At 50.6% G+C, this 18,212-nt stretch overlaps 1 protein-coding gene across 1 annotated transcript; it reads left to right on the forward strand.

Moving 5' to 3' along the window:
- The first annotated feature begins 1,755 nt into the window (after positions 1 to 1,755).
- On the forward strand, positions 1,756 to 13,435 carry SLC2A2 (solute carrier family 2 member 2). Its single transcript, XM_074590828.1, has 11 exons — positions 1,756 to 1,886; positions 2,461 to 2,556; positions 3,100 to 3,377; positions 3,897 to 4,021; positions 4,792 to 4,907; positions 6,504 to 6,666; positions 6,963 to 7,150; positions 8,321 to 8,425; positions 10,335 to 10,436; positions 11,128 to 11,331; positions 11,501 to 13,435. Exons 1-11 carry the CDS (start codon positions 1,854 to 1,856, stop codon positions 11,690 to 11,692), a joined length of 1,602 nt encoding a protein of 533 aa, XP_074446929.1. The 5' UTR covers positions 1,756 to 1,853; the 3' UTR covers positions 11,693 to 13,435.
- The last annotated feature ends 4,777 nt before the right edge of the window (positions 13,436 to 18,212 follow it).

Below are 18,212 nucleotides of genomic sequence, written 5' to 3' on the forward strand. Positions count from 1 at the left end.
AAGCCGGACCAAGGGAGGGCTCTGCGCTGTGAGCAGCAGCGGGGAGGACACCACAGGCCAGGGCAAGGCCACCCTGCTCCCTCCTTTCGGTATGTAGCTGGCCTTTGTCCCCTCAAACCGCCTCCGGTGGGCTGGGAAGAGCAGGGGGGAAAAGCAGCATCCTCCCTCAGCCAGGCACCTGCGATGGGATGGAGATCCCGGAGGGGGTCATCGATCCCGGCCAGGAGTTTCGCGGTGCCCGAGGGTTTCAGTTTGGGATGCTGGGTCAGGGCTCCGTCTTTTTTTTTTTTTCCCCACATCAAACTTGAGCAGGTTGTTAATTGCCTGACCCCGCCAGCCCCCCGCGCGGAGGCATTTAACCACGGCGCAAAGAACCGGTGCTTGTAAATGCCTGGGTATCCACACAGCGCGAGCAAACAAATGCGACGGGCAAAGATCTCGGCTGGAAGGACAAATATTGGGGAAAAAAACTTCAAAAAGCTCAGCCTCGGGGCCCTCCCCCTTGCAGCTACGCCAGCCCACGAGGAATGTAGGCGCTGCGGCTGGAATCAATGCCTGCATTAAAGCGATGAACTTTTCTCCTCCAGTTAAAGTTTTACTTTACTGGAAGAGACCAGTGCAAAGATTAGTGGTCCTGCTCATCTTTTTTTTTTCCTTTTTCCCCTTCCTCTGTAGAAAGTACATTTTGTGCCCATGTGAAGCCTGGCTGACTGAGAGCATCACCCAATGAGTCGCCGTTAACTTCGCTGCCGGACCCGTCAGGAGTTTATCTGGGGGGTAATGAGCATTAATCACCTTCCCTGGGCTGATTCAGACTTTGACGTCTCTGCTACGGATGCCACCGCCCGCCCTGGCCCGGCGGCTCCTCTGGCTGATGATGTCAAGGACGGCGAAGCCCGAGCGGGACCAGCTCAGACCAGCTTGGGCAGATGGGCAAAGTTCACCAGGAGCGCGCGAGCCCAGCCATAGGGCTGCGCTATTCGCCAGCATCGGCAACAGCTGACAGCCCGGCAATCAGCTGGCGGTGCCAAAAGGCTCAGCGTTGCGCCGTTTGTGGGCTTTTTAAGGAAAATGTTGTGGTGTTGTAATGTTCTGGGTAATTTTGCCACGTTGTGGCTCCATAAAGGCATGCAGCCGTCTCCTCTGAGTGCTCAGGATGTATACGCACAGGGGTGTACGAGCATTACAGCTACGCAGGTATGTATGTACATATATATAGAGAGAGAGACCTTTACACATATTTATTTATATATGTTTGGCTGTGTATGTTATATACACACAAAAATATAGTTTAAAGCAGGTGCCAAGTAAACACTAAATAAAACACTCGGTCATTTTCCAGCTTCTTTGCTGCATATGCTGGAAAGGTTCCTTCTTGCGAATTCAGCAAGGGGTTCGCGTTGGAGCACATCAACCCGGCACAGAAGCCAAGAAAGGTGTTGAACATCTCGAAATAGGCTGTAGCGTGTTCCCAGGTCCCTGGAATGTCGCGTCGTGGACTGTTCAATGGAGGGAAGCCCCAAATCAGCCTTTCAGCTGGATCATTTGGATTTCCGAGGTCCGCTCCATGCCTTTGCCGGTCTCCCGTTGTTTCGTTTGTTCCCCCAAATACAGGGATTGGTAGCGGCTGCTCTGACCCGAGCGGTGGCCAAATAACGCGGGGAAGGCTTGGGTTTCTCATTAACTCCAGAGTTGATATAGTCCCATCTCTCGGCGCACCAGCCAGACAGTTTTCCCGTTCCCTCTTGTCTCCATCCCAGCCCTGCTGTCCCTCTGTCCCTGCCCAAGCTCCCACCTCACTCCGCAGCCCAGGACAGTGACCGCTCCCGGGAGGACAACGGAGGAGCTGCCAGATGGACAAGAAAAGCAAAATGCAAGAGGAGAAGGTAACTACGGCTCGGTGGTATTTTTACACTAGAATTTCTGTGGGAGCCCAGCACCGAGCAAGGGTATTTATTGCTTGCCAAGACCAAAACCAACACAAAAAAATCCCCTCCCTTAAGTAATTGCTCTTTGATGACTGCCCTTTTGCAGGGGCAAAGGGGTCAAGGGATTATTTTTTATTTTTAAGAGCTCAGATAATTTTGACTGTGATGGAAGGAAATAATACTTTTGAAAGAGCACTGCCGAAAAACACCATTTTGGTCATTTTTCCTAGCTGTTCTGCTCAGCGGAGGTGCTGAGATGGGATGGGACAGGGCAGCGGGGAGAGCCCCGGCACAGATTGCCCTTTGTGGGGCAACATGGCTCTGTCCTGGGGGCCTGATCCTGCCCATCCCTGGAGGCTTCGCCTTCTTCGGAGCCAGTCAGAGCGCCTGTGCTGCTGCAGCAGCATCCCTGGGTGCCACCGTCCCGGGCAGCGGGGTCCCTTGGGACGGGGATGGGGTCCCTCGGGACAGGGATGGGGTTTGGGGAGGGCTGGGACAGCGGGATGAGGCTGTTCTCTGCTTCCTCCCCCAGCACCTCACAGGAACGCTGGTCCTCTCCGTCTTCACCGCGGTGTTGGGCTTCTTCCAGTACGGCTACAGCCTGGGTGTCATTAATGCTCCCCAAAAGGTAAGACGAGCCCTCCCCAAGCCATGCACAGCCGAGGGACGAGGGCTTTGGGGCAGCCAGGGCTGGTTTGTCCCTCGCAGAAGGGACCTTCCCCAGCCGCTACCTCCCGTGGTACAAAGCCCCCACGATAAGGCAGCGGGGTGAGAAAACATTGAAGATACCCCCTCCTCACTGCCACCCCCCGCAGCGAAAGGAGCGGGGCTCTGCACGCCGTGCTGCCGTTCCCCCCTGCAACGCTGTCCCTGTGCCCGGACCGAGGGACGGCACCTCTCCGCGGGTGCCGAATCCGGGCACCGCGTGCACCCCGTCCCCGGGAGGAGGCGTCGAATGAGGGGGGGATGCTCCGCGCCTGCCCTCGCGGTCCCTCCCCGCTGGGGGTCCAGCTGTTGGGGAGCTGTGGGGGACCCCGAGATTCCAGCCCTGCAGAGCCTGTGGTGAAAAAGCTTTTCCTGGGGCAGGAAAAAAAAAAAAAGAAACCAAAACAGGGTTTGGGGGTGGTTATAGATTTGAGCTGACGGCGGTTTTCCTCTTTGCCCGTCACAGGTGATAGAAGCCCACTATGGGCGTGTGCTGGGCATCGCCCCCCTGGACAGACATGCCATCAACACCTCCGGGGAGGACGGCACCAGCGCCGTCCCTGGCACGGAGCCCTGGGGTGGCACCGAGGGCACGCTGGCACCCCCGGCTGACGCGGGCGAGGATCTCGGCACCTCCCCGCACCTCATCCTCACCATGTACTGGTCCCTCTCCGTCTCGGTGTTCGCCATCGGCGGCATGGTCTCCTCCTTCACCGTGGGGTGGATCGGTGACCGGCTGGGGAGGTGAGGGGACCTTGTGTGCTCTGACTCGCGTGCCAAAGCCCAAGCCTTTCTGTTTCATTTTTGCCCTGGAACCGTTTCTTCCCCGCAGAAATACAATTTGTGTTATTTTCCACAATCTAATGAAAAAAAAAGACATAACCTCAAGCCTCCAAAATACTGTTCCAAGCATCACAGAGGTCTGGCTTATTAAAACCCTCAATTATACATCAGACATTTTATTGCAACTTTTTGCAGTTCAGACAAGCAGCTGATGAGCAGCCTCGACTAACTTCCAAATTCCCCCCTTTCTTTCCATGGCAAAGGGGAGAAGAGGGCATCTGCATGGCATTGGCACAGGCTGTATAATATTCTTTTAGCTACTCCGATTGCAGCCCTGTCTGATGTTTTTCCAGTGCCTACAACCATTATTTTTTCCCGTGTAGTGCTGATTAAGTCACTTAGTAGCTCTGACTGTATGTCGCGATGGCTGCTTTGGCTGCGAGAGGAGTCAGAACGAGCTGTGCTGCTGCTGCCTTGCAGGGTGAAAGCCATGCTGGTGGTGAACGTCCTCTCCATCGCCGGGAACCTCCTCATGGGGCTGGCGAAATTCGGGCCATCTCACATCCTCATCATCGCCGGGAGAGCCGTCACGGGGCTGTACTGTGGTAAGTCCCGGCAGGGTTATCTGTCCCTTGGCTGGCCGCTGCGTGCTGCAACGCTCCAGGGCTGCCGTCAGAATTTCTTCTATTTTAAAATCTTTTTTTTTTTCAGTTCAGAAGTGGTTTCAGAGGTGGGAGTTTCCCTCTTCCCCCTGTGTCTGTCCTTCTCAATCCAGGATCTTTCCCATTTGGGTCGGTTCTATCATGAAATCGTTTTATTTTACATATCCTAGAAAGGAGCAACTCCCTCTTTTCTATCTCAAGGCTCGGTCTTGGTGGTGGCGGCTGTAACAGTATGTTATCAGCCATGCTGTTTAATAGGTTCCCTAGACAACAGTACTATCTAGCACACAGTACAGGAGTACTGTACATAGCAGGGATAAGATAGTAGGCAAATAATATGCAATCACATAAGAATTAGCATAGAAATAACAGCTCATTATCACTGTTTCTGGTATGCAAATACAACACTCCACTCTGCAGGTTCAAGGCAAGTTTTAAGAAAGCTCTTTGCTCTGTGATAACTTCTCCCAGGGGATGATCTCTGCTCCATGCTCCTACGTGTGTGTTCAAGTGTAAAGGCTTCCCAGCTCGGGAATCTGGGGATATCCTGGCACCTTTGCAGGGTGCGGGTGGTTCCCAGGCAGGCACGAGGGACATGGTGGGATGTGGGATGCAGCACACGGGCTCCATCTTCCTTTCCTATTTGGGAATTGGTTTTTGCTGGTTGCTGAGCTGTGGTCTAGAGAGGTGACAACCATGTGTGCCTGGTGCAGGGCTCTCCTCCGGACTCGTGCCCATGTACGTCAGCGAGGTCTCTCCCACGGCCCTTCGAGGAGCACTGGGGACATTGCACCAGCTCGCTATCGTCACGGGAATCCTCATCAGCCAGGTAAGAAAGAAAGCACACGAGTCCAGAAAGGATATTTCAGAGACTAGAGATGCCCCAGGGATATGCTGAGGTATCACTCACCATTCCTCCCCGAAACTGAAGGAGAGTGGGAAGCCATCTGCTCTAATGGGGTTAAACTCCTACCTTGAGTCAGAGGTGTCCTTAACAAAGATGACTTCTCATGAAATAAAAAGTACTTCTGCAAACAATTTCTCCCCTCCACTGCAAAGTTTTTGCAGCCATTTCATCCGAGTCAGGCTGGATCCTGAGTATGAGATCCCTGATATTCAGGTACTCAGAAAAGGCTTCATCAAGAAGCAGGGAGTCCAACACAGAATCATGGAATCATAGAACCACAGGGTTGTCAGGGACCTCTGGAGATCATCTCGTCCAACCCCCTGCCAGAGCAGGGTCACCCAGAGCAGGTGGCACAGGAACGCGTCCAGGTGGGGTTTGGAATGTCTCCAGAGACGGAGACCCCACCACCTCTCTGGGCAGCCTGTGCCAAGGCTCTGCCACCCTCAAAGGAAAGAAGTTCCTCCTCATGTTTAGGTGGAACTTCTGATGCTCAAGTTTGTGCCCGTTACCTCTTGTCCTGTCCCCAGGCACCACTGAAAAGAGCCTGGCCCCATCCTCCTGGCACCCACCCTTTCAGTATTGATAAGTGTTGATAAGATCCCCCCTCAGCCGTCTTTTTTCCAGACTGAAGAGACCCAAATGCCTCAGCCTTTCTTCATAAGAGAGGTGTTCCAGTCCCCTCAGCATCTTCCATCAGCATTGCCCACCAAGGCAGGAGTCCCAGCTACATGACAGGTTGGCACATAAATGTACTGAGAACCAACACATCCAGAAAAACTTAACGTAATCACAAAGTTCCTCTAATCTGACTTAACCAAAGACTAGGGACAGACCATGGGGGAAAAAAAACCTTGCAAGGTAGATCCTGCCAGCTCCACTGGCTGTGGGAATACAAAAAATGCATCGCCAATTGTAGAAGGAAAAAGGTCGCAAGGACTCACAACCCCTCTGGAGGACCTTTTTCAATGCCACAATGACACACTGAAGCAGAGCTCCAGTTAGCCTATTTGCTGAGCTGCAGCCCTGGTGTTCAGACTGTGCTGGTTAGTGGCCAGGCAGCTGGGGCATCCCACACCACGTGGACCTCCACCCAAGCTCCGCACCTTTGTGGAAGTGCTTAGGACACATATGCCCATAAAAACCCATACCCTAAAAACGCAGGATAGCAAGGTCCGAGGAGAAAACACTTAATCGGGATGCCTCTATTTGCTGAGTGCTTCTGGCCAGGCACATATCTCCTGCCAGTGGCACATCCCAGTGAGGACCGAGTCACCCCAGGGTGGGGAACAGGCTTGCAGAGGGCTGTCCCAAAGCCTCACTCATGACATTTTACGCCATCTGTTCATTCCCTCCTTGTAAATGTGCGTCATAACTAAAGAAATCAAATTGCGAGGACTGAGAATTGGTATTTGCTTCTAGTTTTCTTCCAGGTCGCCACTTAGAAATGCCATAGTGGTCCATCGCTTTCTTCTTCTAGGGTGCAAAATAAGCCATTCACACGTGCCTCAATTATTCCAGGTCCTCGGACTAGACTTTCTCCTGGGCAATGACGAGATGTGGCCCCTGCTCCTCGGTCTGTCCGGCGTGGCTGCCCTCCTGCAGTTCTTCCTGCTCTTACTGTGCCCCGAGAGCCCACGATACCTTTACATCAAACTGGGGAAGGTGGAAGAAGCTAAAAAAAGTAAGACACACATTCTGGGCTTGTCTGGAGTTGCTTTTATACTATACATAGTATTAAACACAGAAGGACGAGGCTTGAGCGTGGTGTCTCAGCGCTTTCACAGAACTAACGTGCAGCCGCCCCTTGCCAAGCAGACACATTTTTGGGGCTTGATGTGCCATAGGAGTCCTCAGAGCAAGAGGATGTGACTGTCCATGTGGTTGGCTTACCCTGGGTTTTGGCTAGAGAGATCCTTGTCCTTACTCTGCTCCTCATCTACCATGAAAATAAAATGCCAATCTTTTCTTTCTCTTAAGGTTTGAAAAGGCTCAGAGGAAACTGTGACCCGATGAAAGAGATTGCTGAGATGGAAAAGGAAAAGCAAGAAGCTGCTAGTGAAAAGAAAGTCTCCATAAGGCAGCTTTTCACCTCTTCGAAGTACAGGCAGGCTGTTATCGTAGCGCTGATGGTGCAGATATCTCAGCAGTTCTCAGGAATCAACGCGGTGAGTCTCCCAAAACGTTTGCCTATAAAGAAATCCACACTGAGCATGAAAAGGCAATGCTGGCTCCATCCAAGCCATGTAGGGGTGAAGAGAAGTCTCTCCCGTGACTGCAGTAGGCTCCTCGGCCACCATCATCAGTGATGAAGGTGGACATCACCACTGAGCCAGGCTGCGGGAGGGCAGGAGGGGAGAAGGATGCGAGGGAGTTCAGTATGAAACCAGCTGGCACAGCGAGTCGTAGAATCATCATAAAATTGTCTGGGTTGGAAGGGGCCTTTCAGATCATCGAGTCCAACCATCAACCATCAGAGTTCACACTGAGCTCTCCCGTGACCCTTCTCAAACCTGGGTATGTCAGCAGTTTGCTCTCTACCTGCTCACCCCAGGAGCCACGCAATCACCCTCTTTTAGCAATTTTTAGCTGAACAGTTTTTGCAGCATCTCCTGGGATACCAGAAATTACCATTTTATATCTAGAAGCACGGAGCCGCCTTTTCAAAATTGGCTAAGACTCGGATTTTTGGAAGCCTGGTGGCAATTTGACAAAGGCTGAGGCCTCTGTCCCACCACCTTTCAAAACTCTGAGAGCGTTCCCGCACCGCAGCGCGGGGCAGCCTGCAGGGATGCTCAGCCTTGCAGGGCTGAGCCGGGGATGAGCAGCCCGTGGAGCCCGACTGCCCCAGCTCGATGCTGTGCCCAGCCCCATCCACCAGCCGTGGGGTCAGCCACCCATTTACCTCCTGCCCTGAACTTCCACGAGATAGGAATTGCCTTATTTGTTGAGAGAAGGGAAAGACTTGAGTCATTCCAACGTAGCAATATTTTAAAATTCATTTAAAACTCAGTCATGTTCAGGTATTTGTCTCCAGCGCTCGGCGCTTGTGATCTGGCGTTCAAGATTAAACACGGGACTACATGCCAAAAAAAAAACAGCTTAAAATGTGCAAATGCAATAGCTCTGGAGGGGAATTTCAATAGGAATTCTAACTCCCTCAGGCTCCTTTGAAAGTTTCAGCTTTAATTATTACAAGAAGCCATTAAAAAGTTGGAAAAGTAATCATAATTAAATTACTTCACATCTCAGCCAAGCAAGTGCAAGGCTTCCCTCAAGAGAACAAAAAGTTCCACCAGCCCTGTTACCTAATCCTTCATCCTCATGTATTTTGATAGATCTTTTACTACTCTACAAACATTTTCGAGAGAGCTGGAGTTGACCAACCAGTTTACGCAACGATTGGCGTTGGAGTGGTGAACACAGTCTTCACTGTTATCTCCGTAAGTAAATGTTCCTGCCCCTTAGGCTACAAAAACACGTAAGCTAGAATGTGGTTTGGAAATTTGATTTTTATCCTGGAGCTGGGGCTGGGATATGCGATTTTGCAGGGCTGACCCTGCGCGCCTTGCAGGAAAAAATCATTCCCTGGGCAAGTCTCGTTTGAAAAATCAAGCCTTGAAATACAGCCTGTTGCTATCAAACAGCACCGCTGAATGCCTCGTGAGTGAAAACTGCATCACCGTGTTTGGGGAAGCTCTGGTAGTTCAGCGTGTCCCCTCAAAATAAAAGCTGCCTTTGAGACTGAAATTCTGCGGGTCCTATTCCCCCTGGCGTTGCGATGGGGAAGCCAGTAGCTCACAATCTCCCTCTTACCTGTTATCTTTCAAATTGTTTTCCGTATGTACATAGTGCCTGCACGAGTGATATCCAGAGGCTATTCCACAGTAATAAATTAATCTAGCACCTATCCTCATCGTATTTGCGCAGTGCTCCGCAGCAATAAAAGGATGGTTCCGTTTTCACAGCCTTTCCTTTCATTGTCTCTCTCCTGAGAGTATTAACACAATTCCTATCAGCAGGCAATTATTTTTTTTTTAATGTGGCCATTAATATAAGATCAGGAAATGCCAAGCCCATTTCCCTCACATCTCTAGAGAGACTTAGGGAGGAAAGGACTTCTACCCACCACGAAGCAGGACTAGCTACAGGGTAGAAATACACAGCTCTGAGAGATCTTAGTCCAGCGTGCATGAGACAGGAGGTCTTGGGGCGAACCTGCTTTAGAAGTAGGTCATCCCAGGTCCCATACAGAGGAGAAAAGATGATGTTTATTGTGAAACGAGGCACGGAGGCATGCAGTTGGAAGAGGTCTTTCTCCAGCTTGGAGGGTCTCCTGCAGTTTGATCTCCACCTTGGGGCTGTGGTACTTGCAGCCTGGGGCATTTGATCTTTGCTTCTTTTGGCCAGGAGCACTTAAAGATTACCTGCATCTGTCAATAAATGACTGACCCCGATCAAAAGGCAGAAGCATCGACGGCTGGGTGGACCTTGGCAAGGGGAGAAGGGAGCGCAGAGGCTCGCCCTCTGCGGCTTCACGAGTCTGCAGGATGAACTGCCTCCAGGAAAACAGATGGTCTCTCGGAAGCATAAATCACTTGCTGTAACGGCAGGAAAGATTGAGCTGATGGCCAAAGGTGTCCTTTTGAGCAGAGGGGAAGGAGCAGGCAGCCTCAGAGGCCAGGGCACGGTATGTTAGGGCAGGCCAGATGCACTGTCCTCTGGAGTTACCTACACCTCCCCATTGGGTGAAGTGGTTGGTACAGCCTTAGATGTCAAAAGTTGGGTGAGATGGCTGGAGTTCACTAAGAGGAGCGGAGAAGGAGCAAGCTAAGCCTTGTGGCTACCAGGGAAGCAGAAGGAGTCTGGGAGAAACTGGAGGAAAAAATCCTGACTCCAGCTGCTACACAACTACCCCTGCCCTAGGACTGGCAAGGTGCAATGGCCGGTGAGGTGACTTGATACATGCTGCATTTTCAAGGTTGCTTCCAAACTAATGCAGACCTAGCAAATTTATTTAAAAAAAAAAAAAAAAGAGAGAGAAAAAATGTCCATAGTCAGCAATATATGTGTAGGAGCAGTGGGAAGTCCTGAGAGCTTGGCAATGCATGAGCTGTGAGTATATGTGGGTTTGTCCTGCCCTTGGCAGGGCAACTGCTCAGTCTGGCTCCCTAACAGCCACCAGCAGAGTCTCTGACACTTGGAAACCAGCACATAAATCTCCACCGCGAGAGCTAAAAGGGCAGAAGCGCAGCGTGGTAGCGGTGACAGGCTGCTCATTGCTGATGGACCTGATTGAACCTCCTGAGAACGGCGATGCTGGAGACTGAGCTGCTGCACATGTTTCTACAGGTCTTTCTGGTGGAGAAGACAGGCAGGCGGTCCCTGTTCCTGGCTGGTTTGATGGGCATGTTAATAAGCGCCGTGGCCATGACAGTTGGACTTGTGCTCCTGGTAAGGATTTCTCTCCATTTTTTTCTCTATGGTTTGCAAACAAGAGAAGACCAACCACCCTTTAAAAGTTAATGTTTTGCATTTTCATCTCAAAGAAGTTCAGAAAACGTTTGTCCTTAGAAGGGACAGTTCAAAGTGGCCATAGCTGGAGCCATCTCTGGTTACGGCAGTGCCTGAGGACATTGCACTCTTTGGCCCCTGAGATACCCCAGTGCTGCTGGAAATGATGTGTGTCCCCTGTCCCCTCCCTGAGCCCACTGACAACCTCAGCTCCTTACACAGCAACTGCACTATTCGCACAGCATAGTCCCATGCCTGCTAAGAAAACCCAGGGCATACCTCCACGTGCCCTAAACCCTCAACCTGCATCTCCCTGGCTTGGCACAAGGATGCTAGACTACCATCTTGTCATAAAAAAGGGAGAAATTATTCCTTCGACACCCAGGAGAGGGGTCAGGCTGTGAGACACGGGGCAGAACCGGCAGGGGATGGAGCCAGCCCCCATCAAAATCAGTCCAAAGCACTGGTGCAAGCCCCAGTGATTTGCAAGAGTTTAGAGCTTTAATTATGCATGTCCAGTCCCCACTTGTCTGAATAGAAAGAAATTTCTGAAAAAGAAGCCTAATTAAAGTAATTAGTGATAATTAATGAGTCGTGTTGGGACCGTAACACTGAGCGCACCTTCTTGCAGAGCGAGTTTGCCTGGATGAGCTATGTCAGCATGGTCGCGATCTTCCTCTTCGTCATCTTCTTTGAAGTGGGGCCGGGGCCCATCCCCTGGTTTATCGTAGCCGAACTGTTCAGCCAAGGCCCGCGCCCCGCCGCCATCGCCGTCGCCGGCTTCTGCAACTGGACCTGCAACTTCATCGTGGGAATGTGTTTCCAGTACATAGCGGTAAGAAACCCCTCTAAAACCGGACCGATACGGTGTGGGATGTGCACGTGCCTCCCAGATCTCCATCCCCAAGTCCCGCTGGGCAACTCAGCCACCCAGGGTAGGAAGGTGAAGCCATCCCCGCGGTGCTGATGGTGGTGTCCCCTGTTCTCATTTCCCCCCACTGCAGGATCTGTGCGGACCGTACGTGTTTGCGATCTTTGCAGCTCTGCTTCTAGTCTTCTTTCTGTTCGCTTACTTCAAAGTACCAGAGACGAAAGGAAAGTCCTTTGAGGAGATCGCAGCTGTGTTCCGCCGCAAGAAGCTCCCAGCCAAAGCCATGACTGAGCTGGAAGACCTGCGAGGCAGTGAGGAGGCATAGATATTGCCACGGACCCAGAAAGGAGGGACTGAACATGGACCTCCTTCAGGCGCCGCAGGAATAACATTGGGCAAAAGTCTCATTTCTCAAAAACCTTGCAGCTGGCAGACCAGGAGGACCCATCCATCAGAGGCCTTCTGGCTGCTGCGGCTCACACCTCCGAGCCGCAGATGCTAGCCTGGAGTTTTACTCTGAAATACTCGGTACAACTGGGCTGTGGGAAGAGCCGGGGAAAGGACAGGAGGAATACATTGCATGTGCGTCTCCATGCCCCACTGGAAGAGCCCAGTGGGACAATGATCTTCCTACTTGGCAAAGCATTACATTGAGCAGGGTCATTGCTCAGATGGAATGAAGGAAAGAGGGGTCGGGTGATGCTGTAGCCTCATGTTTTCACCTTTTTGTCCCGTGCTTGCTGCTTCCTTCTGCTGAGTGAGCTGATGCCTTGAGAAATCAACTGCTAGTGCCGTTGTGCTACCAGCGCACGGCACTGATCACCCGAGGTGCTAAGGAAAACAGACCGAGCAAACTCCCCCTTACTCTTGCCTGTGCAGAGGAAGAAGGTGGATCCCACCTGGATCGGTTGGGATGCACCTCGCTTGCTTTGCTAACCGTGCATTACGGAATCTCATAAGGATTTCTCAAGTCACAACATTTTTTTGGAGAATCTTAGAAACTCTGTCTGGGCTGATGTGCCTTGTTTTTTCTTTTGTTTCAGCCAGACTGTTTACCTCCTCTTTCCTCCTCCGAAGCCTTTCCTCCCTCCTTTATCCCTGCAGCAGCACAAGCCACAGCACATCCTTGACCACGCAATGAGTCCAGCTGACATCCCTCCTGTGGTGTGACCATCACCAGGTCACCTCCCCTCACTGCTCCTCCCTCCCCACCCTCTGCCTCTGCCTCCCCTTCCTTTTGTACAATGCTTAGACCCACAGGCTCCAGCTTCAGCGCGGGCTCCCCGTACCCTAACACTTAATGATAATAAGGGGAAACGGATATTGCAGCGTTAACTGGAAGGTGCCCCACCAATCCGACCCCGACTTTGCACCACTTAAGGTTTTGCTGGCTGGATGTGCTTCAGACAACATAGTGTGCGAGCAGGAGGTTGTGTTGTTTCTATAGCCTTGTTTGTGCTTGTTTAGCTTCTTCATGAGATGCTTTTATGTGACAAAATCAAATCGCAAAGATTTTTCTTCCTTTTTTTTGGGGAGGATATGTTGGGATCATTGTAAAAGCCTGCTCTCTATCTGCTTGACTTTTACGATTTGCATGTTCCTCGTTGTCCTACCAGGTTACTTTCTAGCAACTTTCTCAGGATAGAAATCCATTATTTATTTAGAGATGAAGCACCAGCATTGCTCAGTCACTGTGACTGCCAGTGACAATAAAGTAACAGAGGATGGAACACAATGAAAAGCCTGAGGACAGATGGACCAAGGAGGATCGTAGGCTGGATTTGGTTTTAGGGAAGGTCCCCGGTGCACAGAAGAGAGCAGCGGAGCTGGGGCGCAGGCTCTGGGTCAAGCCGTCAGAGTCTGTCTGCTGTAAACAGGTCTCCTCGGGTGAGACCAGCGTGGCAGGCTCAGAGCCACTCCATGGCGTCTAGTGCAGGCATTTAAATGTTATCATGGATTCTCTGAATGTAAAAAAAAAAAAAAAGGACAAAAAAGAGATGGGTTCTTGCTTTCAGCAATGTTATCTACGTCTGTTACATAAAAGTGACAATGAGCAACATCTACGGCATGTGTTGGCTTGCACCGTTGTGGTTTTTTTTTTCCCTCTGCACATCTCAGTCATGTTTCCAGCTCCAGATGGGAGGTATTTTCGTGGCAGGGTATGTTTGCTCCATAGGTGATAATTGCTGTGCAAACCCCTCAGCTAAATCCCTTTGAAATGGATGGTCCAGAGGTGAGACTGCAGGGCTGGGAGGCAGCCCTGGCGCCGGTGGGAGCTGGCTCTGCATCGGGATGGACCTTCACTGGAGGCACGCAGGCATCTAACCCCAGCTGTCCCCACCAGCCACCTGTAAAAGCCCCCTGTAAAGCGCACCTCTGCTTGCATGGGCGCTGGTGCAGCTTAAAACTTGGTGCTGGGACCTCTCTAGGCACAACAGGCAGGAGCGACGGGGTTCGAAACAGATTTGCCCCTGCTCTGGGGGCAAAGCCAGGCTGGGTTCCCTCCAGGAATGGGAGGATGGGACAGCAGAGACAGGGAGGGTCCTGGCACTGGGCTCACAGATGTCCCCGCTCGGTCCTTGTCAGATGGCCAGTCCATACAAACGAAAGGGCTCGAGCTATGGCCACACAACGGTCATACAGGTGGCTGAACATGAGAAAGGCTGGCCAAAACTGCTTCTCTAAACTTCTGCTGAGCTTCGTCCTAATGCCTGAGGGGCTTCAGTCAGTGACACTGTCAGCAACTCTGCAGCGAGGGCTCATTTATTTAGCAACATTCCGAACTGCCAGTCTTTGTTTTCCTGCGTGTTACAAAGTGAATGAGAATAGAAAGCCTGATCTGATTACTGTAATGTAGCACATTCATTAGTTTAACAAAGCCCACAACACTAACACTGCCCATAGCTATATTCCTGAACTTCACGGAAGATCTGCCTGGGGGTTCAGAGGCACTTAAGGAAAATGACTCTCTAAAAACGGTTGTCAGCTGAAAGCCGTGTGTATACTTAATCAGCCTTTCTCTCCTTGTTTCATCCCACACCTCTATGAAGGTTCTGGCTAAACAGGAGCCACAGAGCTAGCAGACTTCACATGCCACTAATTATTTTTTCCCAGTCTGCTTCCAGCATGCTGTGAATTCTGTGGGCTAAGGAGACGCACCCCGAGTTTCAGATTGTGCTTCCTCACCGCTGCATATAAGGGAAGCCAGCCTTCTCCTTCCTGGCTGGGACCTCCCACCAGGGACCCTCTTGGGCCACAACTGGACAACATGCCTTCACGCCTTTTACTATTATAATTTCATTTATTTGTATATCCCCCTGGACATGATGCTTTGCTCACCCCGGGATGTTTCAAATCAATTCCGCTCACGGTTGCGGTGGGGCGGGCTGCAGCCTGGGGTGGGATGTGCAGAGCTCGGCGCTGCCGAAGGCTGCAGCAACCCCTGTCCTCACCAGCGCTGTGGTGGAAGGATTACGCTGATACGCTGGGCTGTGCTATCACAAGTGCACTTTTACCACGTGTGACGATGCAGGAAGGGGTCATACAAGTTGACTAAATCTGCAGATGTGTTTACTTCTGTCTTGTCACATCAGGCTGGTAATTAGGACTGTACACTTTATCTGTCCTTGCTACCTGCAAGTTCCAGTTCAAACTTGTTCTTGAGACACAGCTCGTTGAATCATTATTTTTATCTCTCAGCGTTACAGTTTTACTAAGTTGCTAATCATTAAGAAAATTTAAAAGACCAAGTCAGACTTATTAGCTAAATGGTCATTGCACTTTAGTTAACATGCGAAATATGTCGCCATACTGTGGTTGGCTAATAATGCAATATAATTAATAATACCTGAGAAAGCATCTCGTCAGCAAGAGCTTTGACAGTGTTTTCCTAATGTGCTGAGATGACAGCCATTAAGACTTTCCTGTTGTGTCAGACAAATGGCTAACGATATCCAGTTTCCCACTCTCTAGGCATAATTTTAAAATTAGTTTGACTTCCCTAATCCAATAAACTCAGGACATTTGGCCCCATTAACACTTTCCACACTAATTTATCACAGATTTTTCTGCCTCACTTCAACTTGTTTTTCGTCGCTGAGAAGCGCTACCCTCCATCTCCCGAGTCTCAGCCGATGAGGATGAAGCTGAACCAAGTGCTGCATATGCAGGGACCAAGCCTTTGAGGTACCACGGATATTCCAAGGTGCTCCGTGTCCTTATCTTTCACTGAAATCTATGGGACCTGCGGAATTACAAGCTCTGCATCCAGCAGCACATGTAAGCATGAGATTTAATTTAAGGTAACTAAGCCTGTGCTCAAGTGTTTTCACTAAATCCTGAAGCTTTACCCAGAGGCACAGCCTGAATAGCTGTGCTGAAGGAATCTCCTCCCCAGCAGGGTGGCAATAAATCCTGGCTGTAGATCAGCGGTCCTTAAATTTTACAGGCTGTAGGTGTAACTGCAGACCCGAGGCTTGGGCAGCGAGTGCCTCGTGGGTTTGCCCCCCTCTATTCTGTTCAGGAGAGAGAGCATCTCGCACGACTATGAAAAGCACCAGGCCCCCCATGTCGTGCGTGGGATATCACTGGACTAGCACCAACTGCAGCCCCAGGAGGAGGGAACAGCCGGAGTTACTGTGTGCTTTCCCCCTTCCTTGTGGGAGTTACAGGTGGTTCCCGCCAGCTCAACGTCCCTGCGTTGTCACCACTTGCCTCTGCTCTCGTGTATGCCCAGGGTAATTCCCTGGGTAATTCAGCTGGCACGGCTCTCTGCGCATACCTCATCCGACCACGTTTGTCCGGCTGGGCGGTTGTGTGGACCACGGAAGAGGTAAGGGTGACCACGGAGCAGGCAGAGCCAGTACTGCGGTAGTTTTTAAGAGCCCCAGGGCATGCAGCCCCGAATAACTGTAGGAACCATCCAGCATCCCAGAATCCCTTTCTCAAGGCTGATACAAATGCAAAGTGAGTCACTGGCACTGCATTCCTTCTTCCTAGGAAGCAGAAGGTGAACGGCAGGATTAAAGCAGTGCCTGCAGCAGAATTGGGTGCCGATGGCAAGGTTGCTGCAGAGGCTCTTTAACTGGGCTCACACTACATGGAGAGATCGTATGTAGGAGCTCAGAGGGTCTGCTGAGCCTGGCACTGTCCTGTGGAGGTGGGGTCACCACTGCCCAGCCTCTCTTGTGTCCCCCTGCTCGAGGCTGTGCGCAGAAGCCAGTGTGAACCCTCACCCCCAGGTGAGGACACGTTGGTGGGATCCCAGGTGAGAGTTCAGCAGTTGAAACGGAGACGTTTGCTCAAGTTGGAATAGGGTTGTTTACGCCGCTTTGCTCATGACCCGTTATTTCTAACCTTGTGACCTGAACCAAGTCTTGCTGAATGAGCCTCCCTCTACTTTCCCATGGCACCCACCCAGCGTTGAGGGGAGCAAGGCTGGGTAAACTGCTCAGCGTTGCTCTGCGACTGGCCCCCTCTCAGCTAGCCTGCAGGGCTTTCCTGTGGCAACCTCTTCTATCCTCCGGGCACCCCTGGACGTCCCAGGACATGGCTGCTCTCCTTGATATTCCCCAGAGAGATTTCTCCCTGGAGATGCACCAGGCAAGTAGCTGGAGGGAGGAGGCAGCGTAAACTCGGCTGCACCCACGGCTCCTGTTGGTGTAAACACCACCTCCTGCGTTCTGGTGGGTTTGCTGGCAACAAGGTGGGACACTTACCCCAACGCTGGCTGAAATGCATACTGCCAAAGCAAGGCTTTACTAAGGTGTTCTAGGGCGTCAGACATTTCTCCAGAACATGACTGAGAACAGATACAACTCGCTCACTTTAAACCTTCCAAAAGTTTCCTAACTCCAATCATTTCTGCAAAGCAATTCATATAAAGACTAAGGTAGCAGAACAAAAGCTTGGTAACATACCGAGGCTGCTCGAAAGAAAAGATGCATGTGTGATCCAGCTGTGCAGCACTCTACACACACACGCACAAAAGGAAATACATTTAAACACGAAAGGCCGTGTTATTTACGATTACGCTTTGAAATAAAATTGCTATTGTTGTATAGAAAAGTGGGATAATCGCATTAGTACTATCAAGAAACACATTTTAGAAAATAAACGTTGATCCAGACAAAGGAACGATGCCTGCAAGCAATGACTGATGGAGCTGATTTCCAATTTTTTTATTGAATCTCTGATAAAGGCTGCCTTGGAATATTTGTTTTGTGTCTCGAAAATAAATATGATCTACAGCTGCACTTCAGCAAAAAGACTTGGTTTAGTACAAAAGACGGAATCATAGAATTGTTTAGGTTGGAAAAGACTTTTAAGATCATCAAGTCAAATGATTAATTTAGCACTACCAAGTCCATCACTAAACCATGTCCCCAAGTGCCACATCTATCTATCTTTTAAATACCTCCAGGGATGGTGACTCAACCGCTTCCCTGGGCAGCCTGCTCCAATGTTTGATAACCCTTTTGGTCAATAAATTTTTCCTAATAATGAATCTAAACCTACCCTGGTGCAACTTGAGGACATTTCCTCTCATCCTATCATTTGTTACTTGGGAGAAGAGACTGACACCTCTCGAGTCATCCAAAATTAATCTGTTCATTGTGGAAAATCAACCAAATTTATAATCTGATACTCGAGAAATTACCATTAGTGCTCAGGCCCAGGCTGCCCTGATTTGGGCTCAGAACAGTTGGTAGTTCTCTCACAGTTATTTTATTAAAAGAAAAAAAGCATGTGCAACTAGTCATACATTTTCGGGTAAACAAACACACACTGCACATGTAAAAACACTTAACAGAATGCCCCAGACTCTGTTTATCAGCTGACACAGA

Source organism: Larus michahellis, chromosome 6 (assembly GCF_964199755.1).
Source record: "Larus michahellis chromosome 6, bLarMic1.1, whole genome shotgun sequence".
NCBI lineage: Eukaryota > Metazoa > Chordata > Aves > Charadriiformes > Laridae > Larus > Larus michahellis.